This window comes from Pristiophorus japonicus, chromosome 4, assembly GCF_044704955.1.
Source record: "Pristiophorus japonicus isolate sPriJap1 chromosome 4, sPriJap1.hap1, whole genome shotgun sequence".
Classification (NCBI taxonomy): Eukaryota; Metazoa; Chordata; class Chondrichthyes; family Pristiophoridae; genus Pristiophorus; species Pristiophorus japonicus.
Genome location: NC_091980.1, coordinates 24,170,738 through 24,186,923, shown reverse-complemented (window position 1 = coordinate 24,186,923; position 16,186 = coordinate 24,170,738). Strand labels below are relative to the sequence as shown.

Here is a 16,186-nt window from a genome sequence, read left to right as displayed (position 1 = left end):
GTCAGTACTGGTGCTACCGAGCCACTCTTGTTGATGGACATTGAAGTCCCCCACCCAGAGTGCATTCTGTGCCCTTGCTACCCTCGGTGCTTCTTCCAAGTGGTGTTCAACATGGAGGAGTACTGATTCTTTAGCTGAAGGAGGGTGGTAGGTGGTAATCAGCAGGAAATTTCCTTGCCTATGCTTGTCAAAGCCATGAGACTTCATGGTGTCCAGAGTCAATGTGCCAGGGCCAATCCCTCCCGACTGTATACCACTGTGCCACCACCTCTGGTGGGTCTGTCCTGCCGGTGGGAGAGGACATACCCAGGGATGGTGATGGAGGAGTCTGGGACATTGGCTGAGAGATATGATTCTGTGAGTATGACTATGTCAGACTGTTGCTTGATTACTCTGTGGGGTAGCTCTCCCAATTTTGGCACAAGTCCCCAGATGTTGGTGAGAAGGACTTTGCCGGGTCGACTGGGCTGGGTGTGCCGTTGTCGAGTCCAATGCCGGTGCTGAGATCGATGCACTGGAACGTAGCCACTGTGCACTGAATTTCGCCAACACCCAGAACCCTAGTGTTTGTTCTCATGTGAGAAATGGACACTTGTTTGCTGGCTCCTATGGAACTGTACTCCAGCGAGAGTGCACATGTTAAGAACTTGGGGGGAGATGTGTGTTTGTGTGTGTGTGTGGGGGGGGGGGGGGGGAGAAGGTGGGTGGGGGGGGGGTTGGTGGGGAGCACGGTGGAAAAAAAGGTGAAAGAAATAAAAACTCCAGAGTGCCAAATAAATAATTGAGAATGACCCAGAATTTAAATTGGTGCCTGAAACAAATCTGGAATTCGTGAGCCAGATAGATTGTAACAATTTGACACCGGTTCCATTTTGTCGGCTTTGCTAAAATATTAGAATGGAGTCAAACAGAAACAACAAAGCCCCAAGTTTCCTGTGCTGTTAATCCAGGAAACTGGCATAATTTGAGCAAGTGGGGGAGGAAATTTGGAGTGTTGAGGTCAGCGCTGTCTTTCCACTAGTCACTTCTGGGATTTTCCACCGGGAAAGGTGACACAGTGCATCCCTAATGTTCAGCTTTGCTATGGGCTGTGGGGGTGACTAAAATGTAAATGGACAGTTTTCCAGTGACTGACTGCGCTGGGTAAATCAACTGCCAAAATAAAAAATGTTGAATCTTGTAAAATCTTCAGCCAGCGCTGCTAGCCAACCTACACTTCCCTGCCAATGGTCTACTTTTTCGTATCGTCACTGTTGTTCTGCAATCAAACACAGCAACCAATCTGAAGACAGCCAGGTCCCCAAAACAGCAATTGAAAGAACTGACCAGTTCATGTGTTGGTTTTGTATTATGCTCGTATTGGTTAAGGGAGAAATTTGCCAGGATACTAGAAGAATTCCCTGCTTTTCTTTTTAGAAGTGCCAAGGGATCTGTTGCATCCACTTGAACAGGCAGACAGGCCCTCACCTTGACAGTTCCCATAACAACGCCCACCCGACTGAAGCGTCAACCTCGGCCATGTGCTCAATTCTGAGAGTAAGGCTTTGAACCCACAACCTTCTGACTTCGAGACAAATGCACTATGGACAGAGTTCAGAATTTACAGCTGCACAGAAAACATGTAAGTATTTCATTTTTCAAATATAATTCCAGTGTTAAGATGGAAGCTTGCAGTAAGGTTTTAAGGCACTGCAGAATTAAAACTGTGCGAAAGCGTGTGAGGGGTTTCAAATTGGTTGCCACTAAAGCGCCATGAGATGCGCTGTAAATTTTAACATCAGCAACTTGAGATAATTAAAATGTAATATATACTTGCAGTTATGGTACATGATGCAAGCAATGGTAAAGTGCTAAAGTTACCTCATTAATGCAATGGAAGTAGAGACAGAAAAATGTTGCAGTCTGCTTGATGAGCAGAACAATTCCATTCCCCTGTCACACCAATAAAAAGGAATGTTCAAGTCCAGCACAGACTGATGCAAATGATGAGATGCAAATCTCTTTCGTCTGCTGGCTGTACAATCAGTTTGGACAATCTAAGCCCAGTTCCTCATCTGTACTGCTTTACAGCACAAAACCTGCCCCTAACTCAGTGCTAATTGGCACTGCACCACCAATCCCACTCAGACACCAGCAGGACAAAGAGAAAAAAATCACATGCTTGCTCAGAAGATTTGTGTTTTGCTAAGATTCAGGCTGTCGTGTATTGTTTACAAAGGGTTACTTGGCATCTAAATAAAAACAGAAAATACTGGAAACAGTCAGTAGGTCCGGCAGCATCTGTGGAGAGAGAAATAGTGTTGACGTTTTCAGGTCGGTGACCTTTCGTCAGAACAGAACTCGAGAAAAGGTTAGCGACATGAAATGTTAAGTTTTTGTTTGAGATTTCCAGCGTCAGTGGTATTTTGCTTTCTGTTATTTTACATTTAACTATGAAATACTTAATCGAGGAGTGTGTGGTGCTGGCAATGGGTGCCTGAAATGGAAAGTGTTCCATTTTCCAGCAACGACGTGCTTCTTTCCTGAGATTTTTGTTCTTTAAAACAAGCAAAAGTTTACACATCGACGTTAAGAGTAAAAATGCTTCAATGCGTATATGGCATGTGAAGGATTGATCATTAAAGTTATAAAACTGGCAGCCACCCTGTGGCAGTGCAACCCTGACTTACCTTTTCTTTGACAGATGTGATGCTGTATCAGGTTGGGCCAATACAGATGGGGGCTGTGGGACTGGCCTCCTTCTCAATGACCCCAGGGCTGAAGTAGAAAAGGACTGGCTCCGATTCCTCTCGAGTGAAGCCATCACTGTAGTGTAAAGCTCATTACAAACCATTTCTCCCGTAAACGTTATATCGAATAGAGGCATCGGGGGCAGGGAGTGTGAGGAAATGCAAGGAAGAGGCTTCGTATCCTGCAAGCTTTCAGCCGACTTGGAGATACAAGGTAAAGACCGAGTCCCAGACTGGTCAGAATCAGGGCTAGCTAGTGCACTCGGCATAACGAAGTTGGCAGGAGGTCTCCCCCGATTGATTCGTGGAGGAACAGGAGGGACTGGCTCCTCAGATGGAGTCCTAACTGTACATTCCTCAATTGGCGTGTGTTCCTTCTCAATCCAATCGGGCTTATCAGTATCTGTCTCACCGGGAGTAAAACCCTCCAGTACCACGATATGATTGGGACTGTGTGCTGATACTGGCACAGTTTCTGCCTGAGGTTTTGGGGTTGAAGACTGTTTGTTCAGCAATGTCCGTGGCTTGGGAATCGGTTTTGCCATTGCTTCTCCTGGTTCAATGACCTCAATACCACTCACATTTAAGTGATCCTTCCCGGCGCCAATAGATCTCTCTCTGTCACCAGCAGGCTCGCCACAGGTAGTGTTCAAAAGCTCATCACTTGATGTCATGCTCTTCTGCTGTGCAAGTTTTAAGATCCGTTTCCGATGTCCAGTGGCGGTGATACCAATCTGAAGAAGGGCTTTATTGTCAAGATGTGCAGAGTCCAAGGATGTGTAAAATCCATTCTGGATGAAATTTTGTCTGTATTTTTCCAAATGGATGGTGGACAGCCAGTCTCCAATGTCACATGTCTCTTCGCTGAGCGATGCCATGGTAACTCACCTTTCTTCCGTCTGCACTCATTTGACATACAGTGAAACAGGTCCATCAGGAAAAGCAACCTCCAACATCTGAAAAAGAAATCAAACAATCAGGCGGGAATTCAGACCTCTTTACAAGCAAGCCTTCAGTTCTTCTTTCAACACTATTGTGACTTGAATCAGCTTGTAATTCTGAAAAAAAAATGAGTCATCAAACCAAAACTGAACTACTTTAGCTGAAATGTAGGTTAATGGAGTTAACTCCAATCAATTGTTTGTCTTAATTTGAGATACCTGAAAAAAGGGACAAGGCTCAAAGGGCAGGCACAATCAGAGTTGGAAAAAGTCGGAGAGAAGATTAAATAAATCAAGGAATAGTAATTAGGGGACCCCAAGTATAGGTTTTTAAAGCCTGTAAGGAATGGAAAAATGATGGCAGTAAGGAATGTCACAGTTTTGGGATCCTGGGAAAGAGAGTAGGAGATAGTGCGATAAGCTGACTTCCATACACTCTGGATGCAAGTAGTAGAAACAGCCCAACTAGACTTTACAAGGAACATAGGAACGTAAGAAATAGGAGCAGGAGTAGGCCATTTGGCCCTTTGAGCCTGCTCCACCATTCAACAAGATCATGGCAGATCTTCTACCTCAACTCCATCTTCCCGCATTGTGCCCACATCCCTTAATTCCCTTAGTTTCCAAAAATATATTGACCTTTGTCTTGAATATACTCAACAACTGAACATCCACAGCTCCCTGGGATAAAGAATTTCAAAGATTCACAACTCCTTGAGTGAAGAAATTTCTCCTCATTTCAGTCCTAAATGGCCGACCCCATATTCTGAGACTGTGACCCCCTGTCAAGCTCGTGAAGAATGTTATATGTTTCAATTAGATCACATCTCATTCTTCCAAATCTAGGGAATATAGGCCTAGTCTACTCAACAAGTGAGCAAAGTTCAGAAAGAAAGAATGACTTGAAACATTTGAATTCATATAGCGCCTTTCACAACATCAGGACGTCCCTCAGCGCTTTACAGCCAATGAAGTACTTCTTGAGTGTAGTCACTGTTGTAAAGTCGGAAACATGACAGTCAATTTTCAAACAGCAATGTCCCTCAAACGGCAATGTGATAATTACCAGATAATCTGTTTCAATGATGGTTACCCCAAAGCTCTGTGCATGAATGCCTGCCCGCTGGTGAAGGAATCCAAGGAGCTACGGACAAGCTTAAATACTCCAAGGCTGAAAGAGCGCCAGCAGAACTAGCCAAACTAAAAAGGCGAGTTCAAACTGAGAAGGTGTCAGCACTACCCCGAGAACTTCCATGATGGTTGAATGGCCTCCTTGTGTGCTGCAAGATCCTATGATTCTGAGAGCTGGAACAGCCGACATACATCCCCAGATACAATGCATTTTAAAAACAATTAGATGTGGTACTACAGTTGACGGTAAAAGTTACAGTAAAATCCTTCCTCACTCTTGGCCTCTACTACCTTCATTGAAGTTCCCCCACAGTACAGTATGTGCAACACCAATCCAGCATCCCTATCCAAGTTAAATGCCGATTCGCTGATTGAAAAGACCTTCGAGTATTACAGTGAAACTTGAAAAGCCAGTACAGGTAGAAGATTGCCTACCAGAGAATGTGTACGGACCCGGCGAGGCCTCGCAAATGGCGGTTTTCGGCGCGTAATGTGCATGCGCCAAAAACCGGCTTTACCGATCTGTCAAGATTTCGCTTGACAGATCCTCCACATCCCTGCAGCAAGGACATTCGCGCGGGCGAGATTGGGCTATTTTCTTACTTCTTGCCAAGCGAATGTCCTTAAAAGTTTTACGCCTGGTAAAAGCAAGCGCATAGCCTACATTTACCAGCGTAAGAATTTTAAAACACATAAAAATAAAATTTAAACACACATTTTTAGACTGCGGCCCCTGTCTATTAAGGTGAGTTTATATTGAACCCTATTAAAAGACATAAAAAAGAAATCCAAAAAATATTTTTTTCAATTAAACATTTGGTTTAACTTTAATTTCAGTTGGTTTTGGACACGTGAGGTGTGTATTTTTTGTTTGTTGTGTAGTGTTTGGCTGTTTTTTTCCTCATTGATAGTAATAGGAACTTGGAGTTACGGAGTTCCCATTGTGAGCGATGAGAATATTGCACCGTGATTGGTTGTCCAGGCCCAGATGACTCCAGCTCCAGCCTCTCCAGCTCCAGTTTCTACGTGCGAACCTCGAGGACGGGGATGCGCTCCGATGGGTAGGAAGAATGTAAGAATAAAAGTGTTTATTAATTGATTATGTGTATGTATAAATGTTAAAAGTGTAGATTAACGAAAAAGGCCTGTTTGTGTTGAGATGAAATGGAAGCCCACAGATTGCCAGCATGGGCTAAGTTTTGTAAGAAACAAAATGAAATCCCCCAGAGCTGCCGCATGGGTTTTGTGTATTGGAAAGCCTTTTAAACTAATCAGAGATGGCTGAGCCGGTCCAGACAGCCACATGTGTGAGGAGAGCCAATAAGAAGCTGCCCTGGAACCAAAGTCCAATCGGGAGACTTTCTGAGGACAATGGTCTTGAGGAATATAAAAAACGCAAGCCAGGAACTTTTCTCTCCCTTCCCTCGCTGCTGGACACATGGCAAAAGACCTCCTGTTGAAAACCAGCCAAATCAGCATGCCAGCCAGCAAAAGGGGCGTTACGTATATTGCTTTTTATTATAACATCATTGTCTCTCTGTTCTAAGTAAGATAGATCTTTAGAATACTTGACAGCTACTGTTAAATGCATGAGAGTGGTGTAGAATGGGCTACCTTGAAGACACAAGAGCCAATCGTAGCCGTAGTAACCAGTTCTTCATGACGCAATGCACACGGCCACATTACCAGTAACCATACCGAAACAGGGCCCATATCTGGCACTGACGCCACAGCTTGTAGCCACGAGTTGGGGCCCATTAATGATGGGGATGACCCACTGGAAGTTAATTCAAGGTGGGAAAATTTCAGGAGGTGTCACCCCAAGTTGGAAGAGAGAGACTTAACACGAGTCCTCTTCTTGGCCTGTTCCACTTCCCTAAAAGGTAACCTGCCAGAAGCAGTCCTCCAGCCTGGCGCAGCGGCTGATGCACTCATGACTGAGATCCTAAACCATTTAGGGATCCGAAACTTGAACTCAGTGGCTCTGCTTAATCAGACCAAGCAGCGCCCAGAAGAGACCCTGAGAGCCTTCAGTAATTGCCTGTCCGATATCTATCAACGTACGCAGAACCACGCACCTGCAAATGCTACAGTAGGAAATAATCAGGAACAATTTAAATCGATGTTCCTGACCCAACACCACCCTTTAGCTAAAACCACCCTGGGAATAGCCATGAGGCCCACCAATCAGTGGACAGATATAGAGACCAATGCTCAAATAGCCTGGGAGATGGTAAAAGACCAGTTAAATGGGAAGTCACCACCAACTGCAAATAAACCAGTGTCAATGGTGGAGGGATCTCAAAACTACCCCTTTAAGGGACAGTGCTTTAATTGTAAGAAGGTAGGCCACTTAGCAAAAGACTGCAGCAGACCCAGACCGGCACCGAACTATGATGCAACGCATAAATACCTCCCGAGGGACGAATCCAAGCCCTCTCGGAAAGATCAAAGTTTGGATAAATTGATAATCCTTATACAAACCCAAATTGCCACGGAGAAGATGCAAAATTATTTACCAGTGCATGTACTCGACAATGCACACTCATCAGAGAGACCCTATGACAGGTTTGGCCCCCAAAGATTGGTCGGAAGTGGGGTTCCGACGTGATGGTAGCGGGAGACCAGTAGTCCTTGTTGTCTTAAAAGAGGGCAGGCAACAGATTATGCTTATCGATACTGGCTCAGCCATTACCATCATCCACACCCCGTACCCTGAACGCCACTTCAGTTGGGAGGCCTCACCTGTAAGGTCCCAGCACCTATGCTGATGACCACCCCCGACGGAAGGGGAATTTTAGGGACTGATGTGTTGTATCAGTATGGCATGGTGATCGATTATAATCAGGACTGTGTTTGGATGGGAATGGGAGATAAGGCAGGAGTGATAGAAATTTCAAATGCTCACTTGGTTTTTGCTATTAAAAAGCTATCTGAGTATGACCCTCCGGGGAGCGAAAATGAAGCTGTGGCGAAATTAATTCGGGAATGCCACGTGCAAGCATGACTGCGGAAAAATGGCAGGCGAGGAATCTATTGAAGGTTCCCCCCGCCCGATAAACAAACTCGACCTATTGAACCGCACGGTTTATTTGATTCCGTTACCAGGGGAAAAGGGTGTTCAGTGCAAGAAGTGGTTTCACATTAAATCAGTTAAAAACTGCCAAAGAGTAAATGCTGCACTGATCTTGTTTCCCACAGCCCATGTTACGGATCCTCACGATTGTCAGGACAATACTGGCCAAGACCGAAGCCGAGGGAAGATGGAGAAGCGGGAGCTGCAGCATGACTCACGAACATCTTCAATCATCAATGTGCTTCGAGAAGCGACGGTGCACTGAAGATACAGGAAGGGGAGAGTCTACGCTGGAGATGTTATCGGACTGTTATTAAATCTCCTACACCTTACAAAGTGGGGACCAATACAGGCCTCTCACTTTTCTTCCGCTCCCCCTCAATTCTTACGATATATGAGGGGTCAATTAGGATATTTTCCCCTCAAGGTGGGGAGTTTGTAAGAATAAAAGTGTTTATTAATTGATTGTATATATAAATGTTAAAAGTGTAGATTAATGGAAAGGCCTGTTTGCGTTGAGATAAAATGGAAGCTCACAGATTGCCAGCATGGGGATGGTTTTGCGTATTGGAAAGCCATTTTAATCAGAAATGGCTGAGCCTGTCCAGACAGCCACATGATGAGGAGAGCCAATAAGAAGCCCTGGAATCAAAGTCCAATCGGGAGACTTTCTGAGGACAATGGCCTTGAGGAATATAAAAAACGCAAGCCAGGAACTTTTCTCTCACTTCTCTTCCCGCTGGACACACGGCAAAAGATCTCCTGTTGAAGACCAGCCAAATCAACATGCCGTGTGTTCAAACCAGCCAGCAAAAGGGGAGTAACATAGATCGTTTTTTATTATAACCTTATTGTATCTCTGTTGTAACTAAGGTAAATCTATAAGATATTTGACGACTGCTGTTAAATGCATGTGTGTGTTTTTAATAAACTGTGCCAATTGTTCTGAAAGAATCATCTCACTGTCAAATGTATTCTCAGAGAGATTCAGAAATCCTACAAGAGAAGGCCTCCCACTGCAACCCAAGGCACCTCCGGGACCACCAGGTACTTGCGGAAAAAAATGTTGGGTCGGAGACATTCATCCGAAGGAAGCCTCCAACTGGAATTTCAGGGAAATTTACTTGTGAACACAGAAACAGACATATGTTGCCGAAAAAGCAACAATTAATTAAATCCTCTTGCATAAATTCCCTGATAGACCCTAACATTGACCACTGGCAGTGAAATTGTCTCACACTTCTTTGAACAATATTCCTTGCATGATGAGTCAATTGTAGAATTTTAGAATAGAGACCTTTCCTTTTTAATGTAGACATGCAGATTCTCAGCAGGCACTTGACTGTGAGGTTAGTACTGATGGGAATTTCTGTTTCGGCACTTCATTACTGCTGCAATAACATTGGGAAACTGATGTGGTGATGAGTTTGGGCACGACTGATGACTGTTGTTGTTGCATTAGTCATCTAAAATGTTTCAGTGAAATAGGAGCTGAATCTAGCTGTCATCGGACTGGCAGCGAGTAATTATTTAGGGACTGGTCCTTCCAATCTATTTTGGACCCATCAAACAGATTAATCCTAAATCTCAGGTAATCAGCGTGTTTTACCAATTAATAATTGAAAGCCGATAAATCCCCTGGACCTGATGGTCTACATCCTAGGGTTTTGAAAGAGGTGGCTATAGTGATAGTGGATGCATTGGTTGTCTTCTTCAAAATTCCATCAATTCTGGAACAGTTCCTGCAGATTGGAAGGTAGCAATTGTAACCCCGCAATTTAAGAAAGGAGGGAGAGAGAAAACGGGGAACTACAGACCAGTTAGCCTGACATCAGTAGTAGGGAAAATGCTAGAATCCATTATTAAGGCGTGGTAACAAGGGATTTAGAAATGAATAATAGGATTGGGCAGAGTCAACATCAATTTATGAAAGGGAAATCATGTTTGACAAACCTGTTAGAGTTTTTTGAGGTTGTAACGAGCGGAATGGATAAGGGTGAACCAGTGGATGTGGTGTATTTGGGTTTTCAGAAAGCATTCGATAAGGTGCCACACAAGAGGTTATTAAACAAAATTAGGGCTCATGGGAGTAATAAAGCAGCACGGATTGAGGATTGGTTAACAAACAGAAATCATAGAGTAGCAATAAACGGGTCATTTTTGGATTAGCAGGCTGTATCTAGTGGGATGTGGCAAGGATCAGTGCTTGGGCACCAACTATTCACAATCTATATCAATGATTTGGATGAGGGGATCATTGGTAATATATCCCAGTTTGCAGATGATACAAAGCTAGGTCAGAATGTAAGTTGTGAGGAGGATGCAAAGAGGCTTCAAGGAGATATAGACAGGGTAAGTGAGTGCGCAAGAACGTGGCACATGAAATATAATATGGAGAAATGTGAAGTTAACCACTTTGGTAGGAAAAATAGAAAAGAAAAGTATATTTTAAATGGTGAGAGATTAGGAAATGCTGCTGTTCAGAGGGACCTGGTTATCCTTGTACACAAAATCACTGAAAGTTAACATGCAGTTACAGCAAGCAATTAAGAAATGATATGTTGCCCTTTATTACAAGAGGATTTCAGTATAAGTGTATAGACATCTTACTGCAATTATATAGGGGCCTGGTGAGACTGCACCTGGAGTATTATGTACAGTTTTGGTCTCCTTACCTAAGGAAGGATATACTTGTCATAAAGGCAGTGCAACAAAGGTTCACCAGACTGACTCCTGGGATGGAGGGGATTGTCCTATGAGGAAAGATTGAGTAGACTAGGCCTATATTCTCTAGAGTTTAAAAGAATGAGATAGTAATCTCATTGAAACGTACAAAATTCTAACAGGGTTTGATAGGTTAGATGTAGGGAGCATGTTTCCCCTGGCTGGGGAGTCTAAAACCAGAGGTCACCATCTCAGAATACGAGGTCGGCCATTTAGGAGTGAGATGAGGAGGTAAATCAAAGGGTTGTAAATCTTTGGAATTCTCTATCCCAGAGGGCTGTGGATGCTCAGTCTTTAAGTATATTTAAGACAGAGATAAATAGTTATTTGGATATTAATGGAATCAAGGGATATGACGATAGGGCGGGATGATGGAGTTGAGGTAGAAGATCAGCCATGATCTTACTGAATGGCGGAGCTGGCTTGAGGGGGCGAATGTTGTACTCCTGCTCCTATTTATTATGTTATTATTTCTTAATCAAACTGGGAGCAGAGTCTGTCAGTCTCGTATCTCTTTCTTCTTTACTGTGTCAAGCATCGAGGGGAAAATGAACACACTTGGCATAATGTACTTTCTCTCAATTGCTTCACCATAAGGTGAGCTAAACAGCAAACTGGAATACATGGGCTATTAAATCAACTTCTTGACAACCGAATTACAATCTGCCCTGAAATGTGATCGAACATGGAACATAAATTTCAGAATGGAGGCAGACTGATGAGGAGGATTTCAGCAGACTCAAATTTCCCTGGTCGAGGGAGGTACAGTATCCAATTTAGAAGGCTATATGAAACCTGGAAATTGATGTTGCTGTTTCCACATCTTAGACACTAAGGTCTTGACTTTATCCCCACCACCTCCGATGGAAAGGGTTGACAAGAGGTTATAATCCAAAAATTTCAATCCCGCCTCCAAGCCGTTGAATTCCCAGCCGCCAAAATATTTATGGCGGTAATTCAGGACCTAGATGAGACTCCTGGTAAAAGCAGACAGAGGCTTACTTAAGATTCAAAAGCCGGCAGAAGAAATTCAGTGGGAGGTGCTGACTGGATAGAAGAGGCCCAAGTAAGTTTTAAAACATCCCCTCTCTTTGAAATCTTTGTGGGCCAGAGTGAGCTGGAGTGCTCCCTACCCCAGGCCCTGCATAGAGTCCTTGGGCCTCCCCCAGCCACAGTCTCTAGACATCCCCTCTCTCCCCCACCCCTCGCACACAAATCTTCAGGGAATCCTGAGAGATGGCAACCTCCGTGATTGCCAAATGAGAAAAGAGCTCAGCCTACCCATCCGACAGGGAAGCAAGGGAATCCCTCCTCCCAGTGACTGCCAGAGATCGTTCCCAAAATTCCCCGGCTGTGACAAATTCCCACTTCTGCCCTTTAGCCAGGTAGGGGGACAGGGAGGTGAAGTGGGAGTCAGGGAAGTTTTAGTTAAATGAGGCCTTCACATGTCCTCGATCTGGCAAGGTGCGCTGCTCGATACCAGGCACCTCCACACCCTTCCTGTCTCTCCCATACCTTTCCCATTCCCCGCCCTGCACCCTTCCCATCCCAGCCCCCCACACACTTCCTGTCTCCCCCGCACCCTTCCCCCTCCCCCCCACACCCTTCCCTCCCCCCCCCGGCATCCTTCCCATTTCCGCCCGCACACTTCCCGTCCACCCCCGCACCTTCCCATTCCCCCCCCGCGCCTTCCCATTCCCGCCCCCGCATCCTTCACATCCCACCCCCACACACCCTTCCTGTCTCCCCCGCATCCTTCCCGTCCCCCCCCCGCACCCTTCCTATTCCCCCCCCGCACCCTTCCCATCCCCCCTTCCCATTCCCCCCCCCGCACCCTTCCCACCCCCACCGCACCCTTCCCATTCCCCCCCCCCCCGCACCCTTACCATCTCCCCCCGCACCCTTCCGACCCCCGCCCCCCCCCCGCACGCTTCCCGTCTCCCCCCACACCCTTCCCATCCCCCCCTTCCCATTCCACTCCCGCACCCTTCCCCTTCCCCCCCCCCGCACCCTTCCGGCCCCCGCCCCCCCGCATCCTTCCCATCTCCCCCGCACCCTTCCCATTCCCCCCCCCCTTCACCCTTCCCGTCTCCCCCCGCACCCTTCCCGTCTCCCCCCGCACCCTTCCCATCTCCCCCCACACCCTTCCCGTCCCGCACCCTTCCCATCTCCCCCACCCCTTCCCATCTCCCCCACAGCGTCTCCCCTGCACCCTTCCTGCCCACCACCCCCACCCTCTACTGCACCCTTCCTGCCCACCACCACCCGACCGCACCGCACCCTTCCTGCCCTCACCGCACCCGCCTCCTTACCTCCCAGCCACAACCTTGGTATAAATAGAATCCAAAGGCTCGTTGTGCAAAGACTACTAGCAAAGGCAAAGAGCTCAGACTGGGCCACTCGGGCACATTACCAGAGGATGCTCAATGCCTGTGGAACTGTATCCGAGCAAACAGTTCACATCGTTCCTAGCAAAGGAGAAAACTAAAAAAAAGATGCAAAAAATAACAGCTTTATTAAGAAATCACTCACCCTCTTCAGCGAGTCTGATGTCTAAATCTCTGCTCTCTTTTTATGTCGTCACCCTAAAACCAAGGGCTGCTCACACCCCATCTGCTGAGGACCATGAAGCCACTTCACGTGCAGTCTGCCAAGCCAGTATTACTGTGCACATCTACATTTCATTGTACCCTTTATTGCATCGTCCAAGAGTTTCAGTTATTGCACTAGCCATCAAGTTGCATTCTCTTGTGGCTGTCGAATATGCTGAGCAAGCAACATAACTTGGGTCAGCCGCTCCAGTGGTACACTGAAGGACTGGTGAGATGTTAGACTGAGAGCTTGTCTGCCTGCTCAGGATCTTAACAATCCCACAACACTCTTCAGAAGCCCAATTTTCCAGTTAATATCTCTCCTTCAACCAACACATTGAAATACAAATCAACTGGTCATGCCCATTAGGAGAGACTGCCTACATAACATGGCACTGCATTTTAAAGTACTTCAGTGCATGCGAAAGGTTTTGAGAAGTTACTGAGAAGTGTGTTAAGGCACTTTTTCTTTCTTATTTTATTTCCAGTCGGAGTCCCTTCAAAGTAAAAGATCCACTGAAGCAAGTTTCACGTAAGGTTCAATGCAGTGACTCTCTGTTATAAATTAAAGATGACTATATGTATTGTTTGAGAGGGCTAATAGAGATGGATCTATTAGTTGGAGGATCGGTAACAAGGGGACAAGAATTTAGTATTAATACAGCAAGTATAAAGGGGGAGGTGAGATAAATTGGATACAGTCGTTTCTCCACATGGAGTACAGTAGCTATTGAAGTCAAATCAATCATGCCATTTAAGAGAGATTTAGATAAATACTTGTAAAGAGAAAGTATAAAGGACACGGGAAAGGGGATTAGAGTAGATATTGAACTAGCAATGGGGCATTTTACTCTGTTAAAGGCACTATATAAATGCAAGTTGTTGTTGAACAACTAGATCACATCCTTCTGTGTTGAAGTTTCTATAATAGGTCATTACTTCTTTTTAATTTCATACTGGATTATTAGGAATTCTTAAAACAATAAAACAACAACCAGAGGAAAAACTTTTTTACACAACGAGTGGTTAGGATTTGGAACGTAATGCCTGATAGGGTGGTGGATACAGATTCAATAGTAGCCAGGGACTAGAGCACATAAATCTAGGCTGACACTCAGCGTGATACTGAGGGACGACTGCATTGTCGGAGATGCCGTCTTTTGGATGAGACGTTAAACCGAGGCCCCGTCTGCCCTCTCAAGTGGATGTAAATGATCCCATGGTACTATTTTGAAGAAGAGCAGGGGAGTTATCCCCGGTGTCCTGAGACCAATATTTTTCCCTCAATCAACATAACAAATACAGATTATCTAGTCATTACCACATTGCTGTTTGTGGGAGCTTGCTGTGCGCAGATTGGCTGCTGCGTTTCCCATATTACAACAGTGACTACACGCCAAAAGTATTTCATTGGCTGTAAAGCGCTTTGAGACGTCCGGTAGTCGTGAACGACTTCAACGACTGCCTGTGACGGAGACTGTAATTCTCGTATTGGACTGTTCAGTCACCTAAGATCTCATTTTTAGAGTGGAAGCAAGTCTTCGTCGATTTCGAGGGACTGCCCAGGATGATGAGTCGTGAAAGGTGCTATATAAATGTAAGTCTTTCTTTCTTCAAAAGCAAATACATTTTTTTGAAGGAGAAAACATTGCAGGGATATGGGGAAAGAGCGGGGCAGTGGGACTGACTGGACTGTTCTTCGAAGGAGCCGTTTTGACAGGCCGAATGTCCTCCTTCTGTGCTGTACTATTCTATGATTCTACATAGTTTACTCCTCTTAATTCAAAGTCACTAAAGTCAAAATAAGGTGATCATTCAAATTTTTTTAGTGTGGTGCTTAATTCAAATTATTGGCTAATTATTTTTAGTATAAAACAATTTTGAATTATCAGAAGTAAACGGTAAGGATGAACAAAACACAAAAATGAAGACCCGTATACAAACGTAGGCTACAGTTCAAACTGTATACTGTTTTAGCGACACTGCGATAAGTAGGGGATGAAGGAACTGGAAAAGGGGCAGCGTAGATGCAGAAGGATGTCGCAGTTGTGAAAAGAGGCCACAGAGGTTGCCGCTTTTTCCACTAGAGCTGATAGGCTGAAGGGGCGAACTGATAAAATCTTCAAAATTAGGAAGGGTAATTAGTGATGAACCGTTTCCACTTGGTCAGCGAGATGTTGACAAGATAATCACAAAAAAAATTAAAAGCGAAGTTTAAACACAATCTTTTACATAAAAGATGTTTAAATTGGAACTTCTCTACCACAAACCTTTTGTTGAAGCAAAGTTCACAAGGGAATTAGATGCCTGCTTGGAAAAGAGGAACACGTCTCGATTTCAAAATTTGCATATTTGTTTTTAAATCCCTCCATGGCCTCGTCTCTCCCTATCTCTGTAATCTCTAGCCCCACAACTCCCCCGGAGATGTTTGCGCTCCTCTAATTCGGCCCTCCTGAGCATCCCCGATTATAATTGCTCAACCATTGGTGGCCATGCCATCTAGGCCCCAAGCTCTGGAACTCCCTGACTAAACTGCTCTGCCTCTCTACCTCTCTTTCCTCCTTCAAGGTGCTTCTTAAAACCTACCTCTTTGATCAAGCTTTTGGTCACCTGAGCTAATTTCTCCTTGTGTGGCTTGGTGTCAATTTCTTTGTCTCATAATACGACTGTGAAGTACCTTGGGACGTTTCACTATGCGAAAGGTGCTATATAAATACAAGTGGTTGTAGTTGTTGAATAAGAGAACGGGATTAGACTAGATGACACATATGGAGAGAAATACTAGGCTTGATGTGTCAAGAGGCCGGATTCTGTGCTGTAAGATTCAACGATTCTACAGCACATTTTAGGCACTGAAATGGATGTGATGTCAGATTTTCTTATGCAGAAGAATGAAGCAGAAGAACAGGGTCTCCCTGGGCTGCAGTATGTTAAATGATGAATGGACAGAAGAGCTCTTTGTGACTGTGTTATTAAGGGTCGGGAACTGTGCTT

At 45.0% G+C, this 16,186-nt stretch overlaps 1 protein-coding gene across 4 annotated transcripts in view; it reads right to left on the bottom strand.

Moving 5' to 3' along the window:
• arap3 (ArfGAP with RhoGAP domain, ankyrin repeat and PH domain 3) overlaps positions 1-16,186 on the bottom strand; it is a 277,068-nt gene that overhangs the window by 141,843 nt on the left and 119,039 nt on the right. For all 4 annotated transcript variants that reach the window (XM_070878032.1, XM_070878034.1, XM_070878033.1 and 1 more), the window contains exon 2: positions 2,670-3,685. In XM_070878032.1, coding sequence (XP_070734133.1) covers positions 2,670-3,607 — 938 coding nt within the window. In that variant the 5' untranslated portion in view covers positions 3,608-3,685. The remainder of the gene's footprint in view (positions 1-2,669; positions 3,686-16,186) is intronic.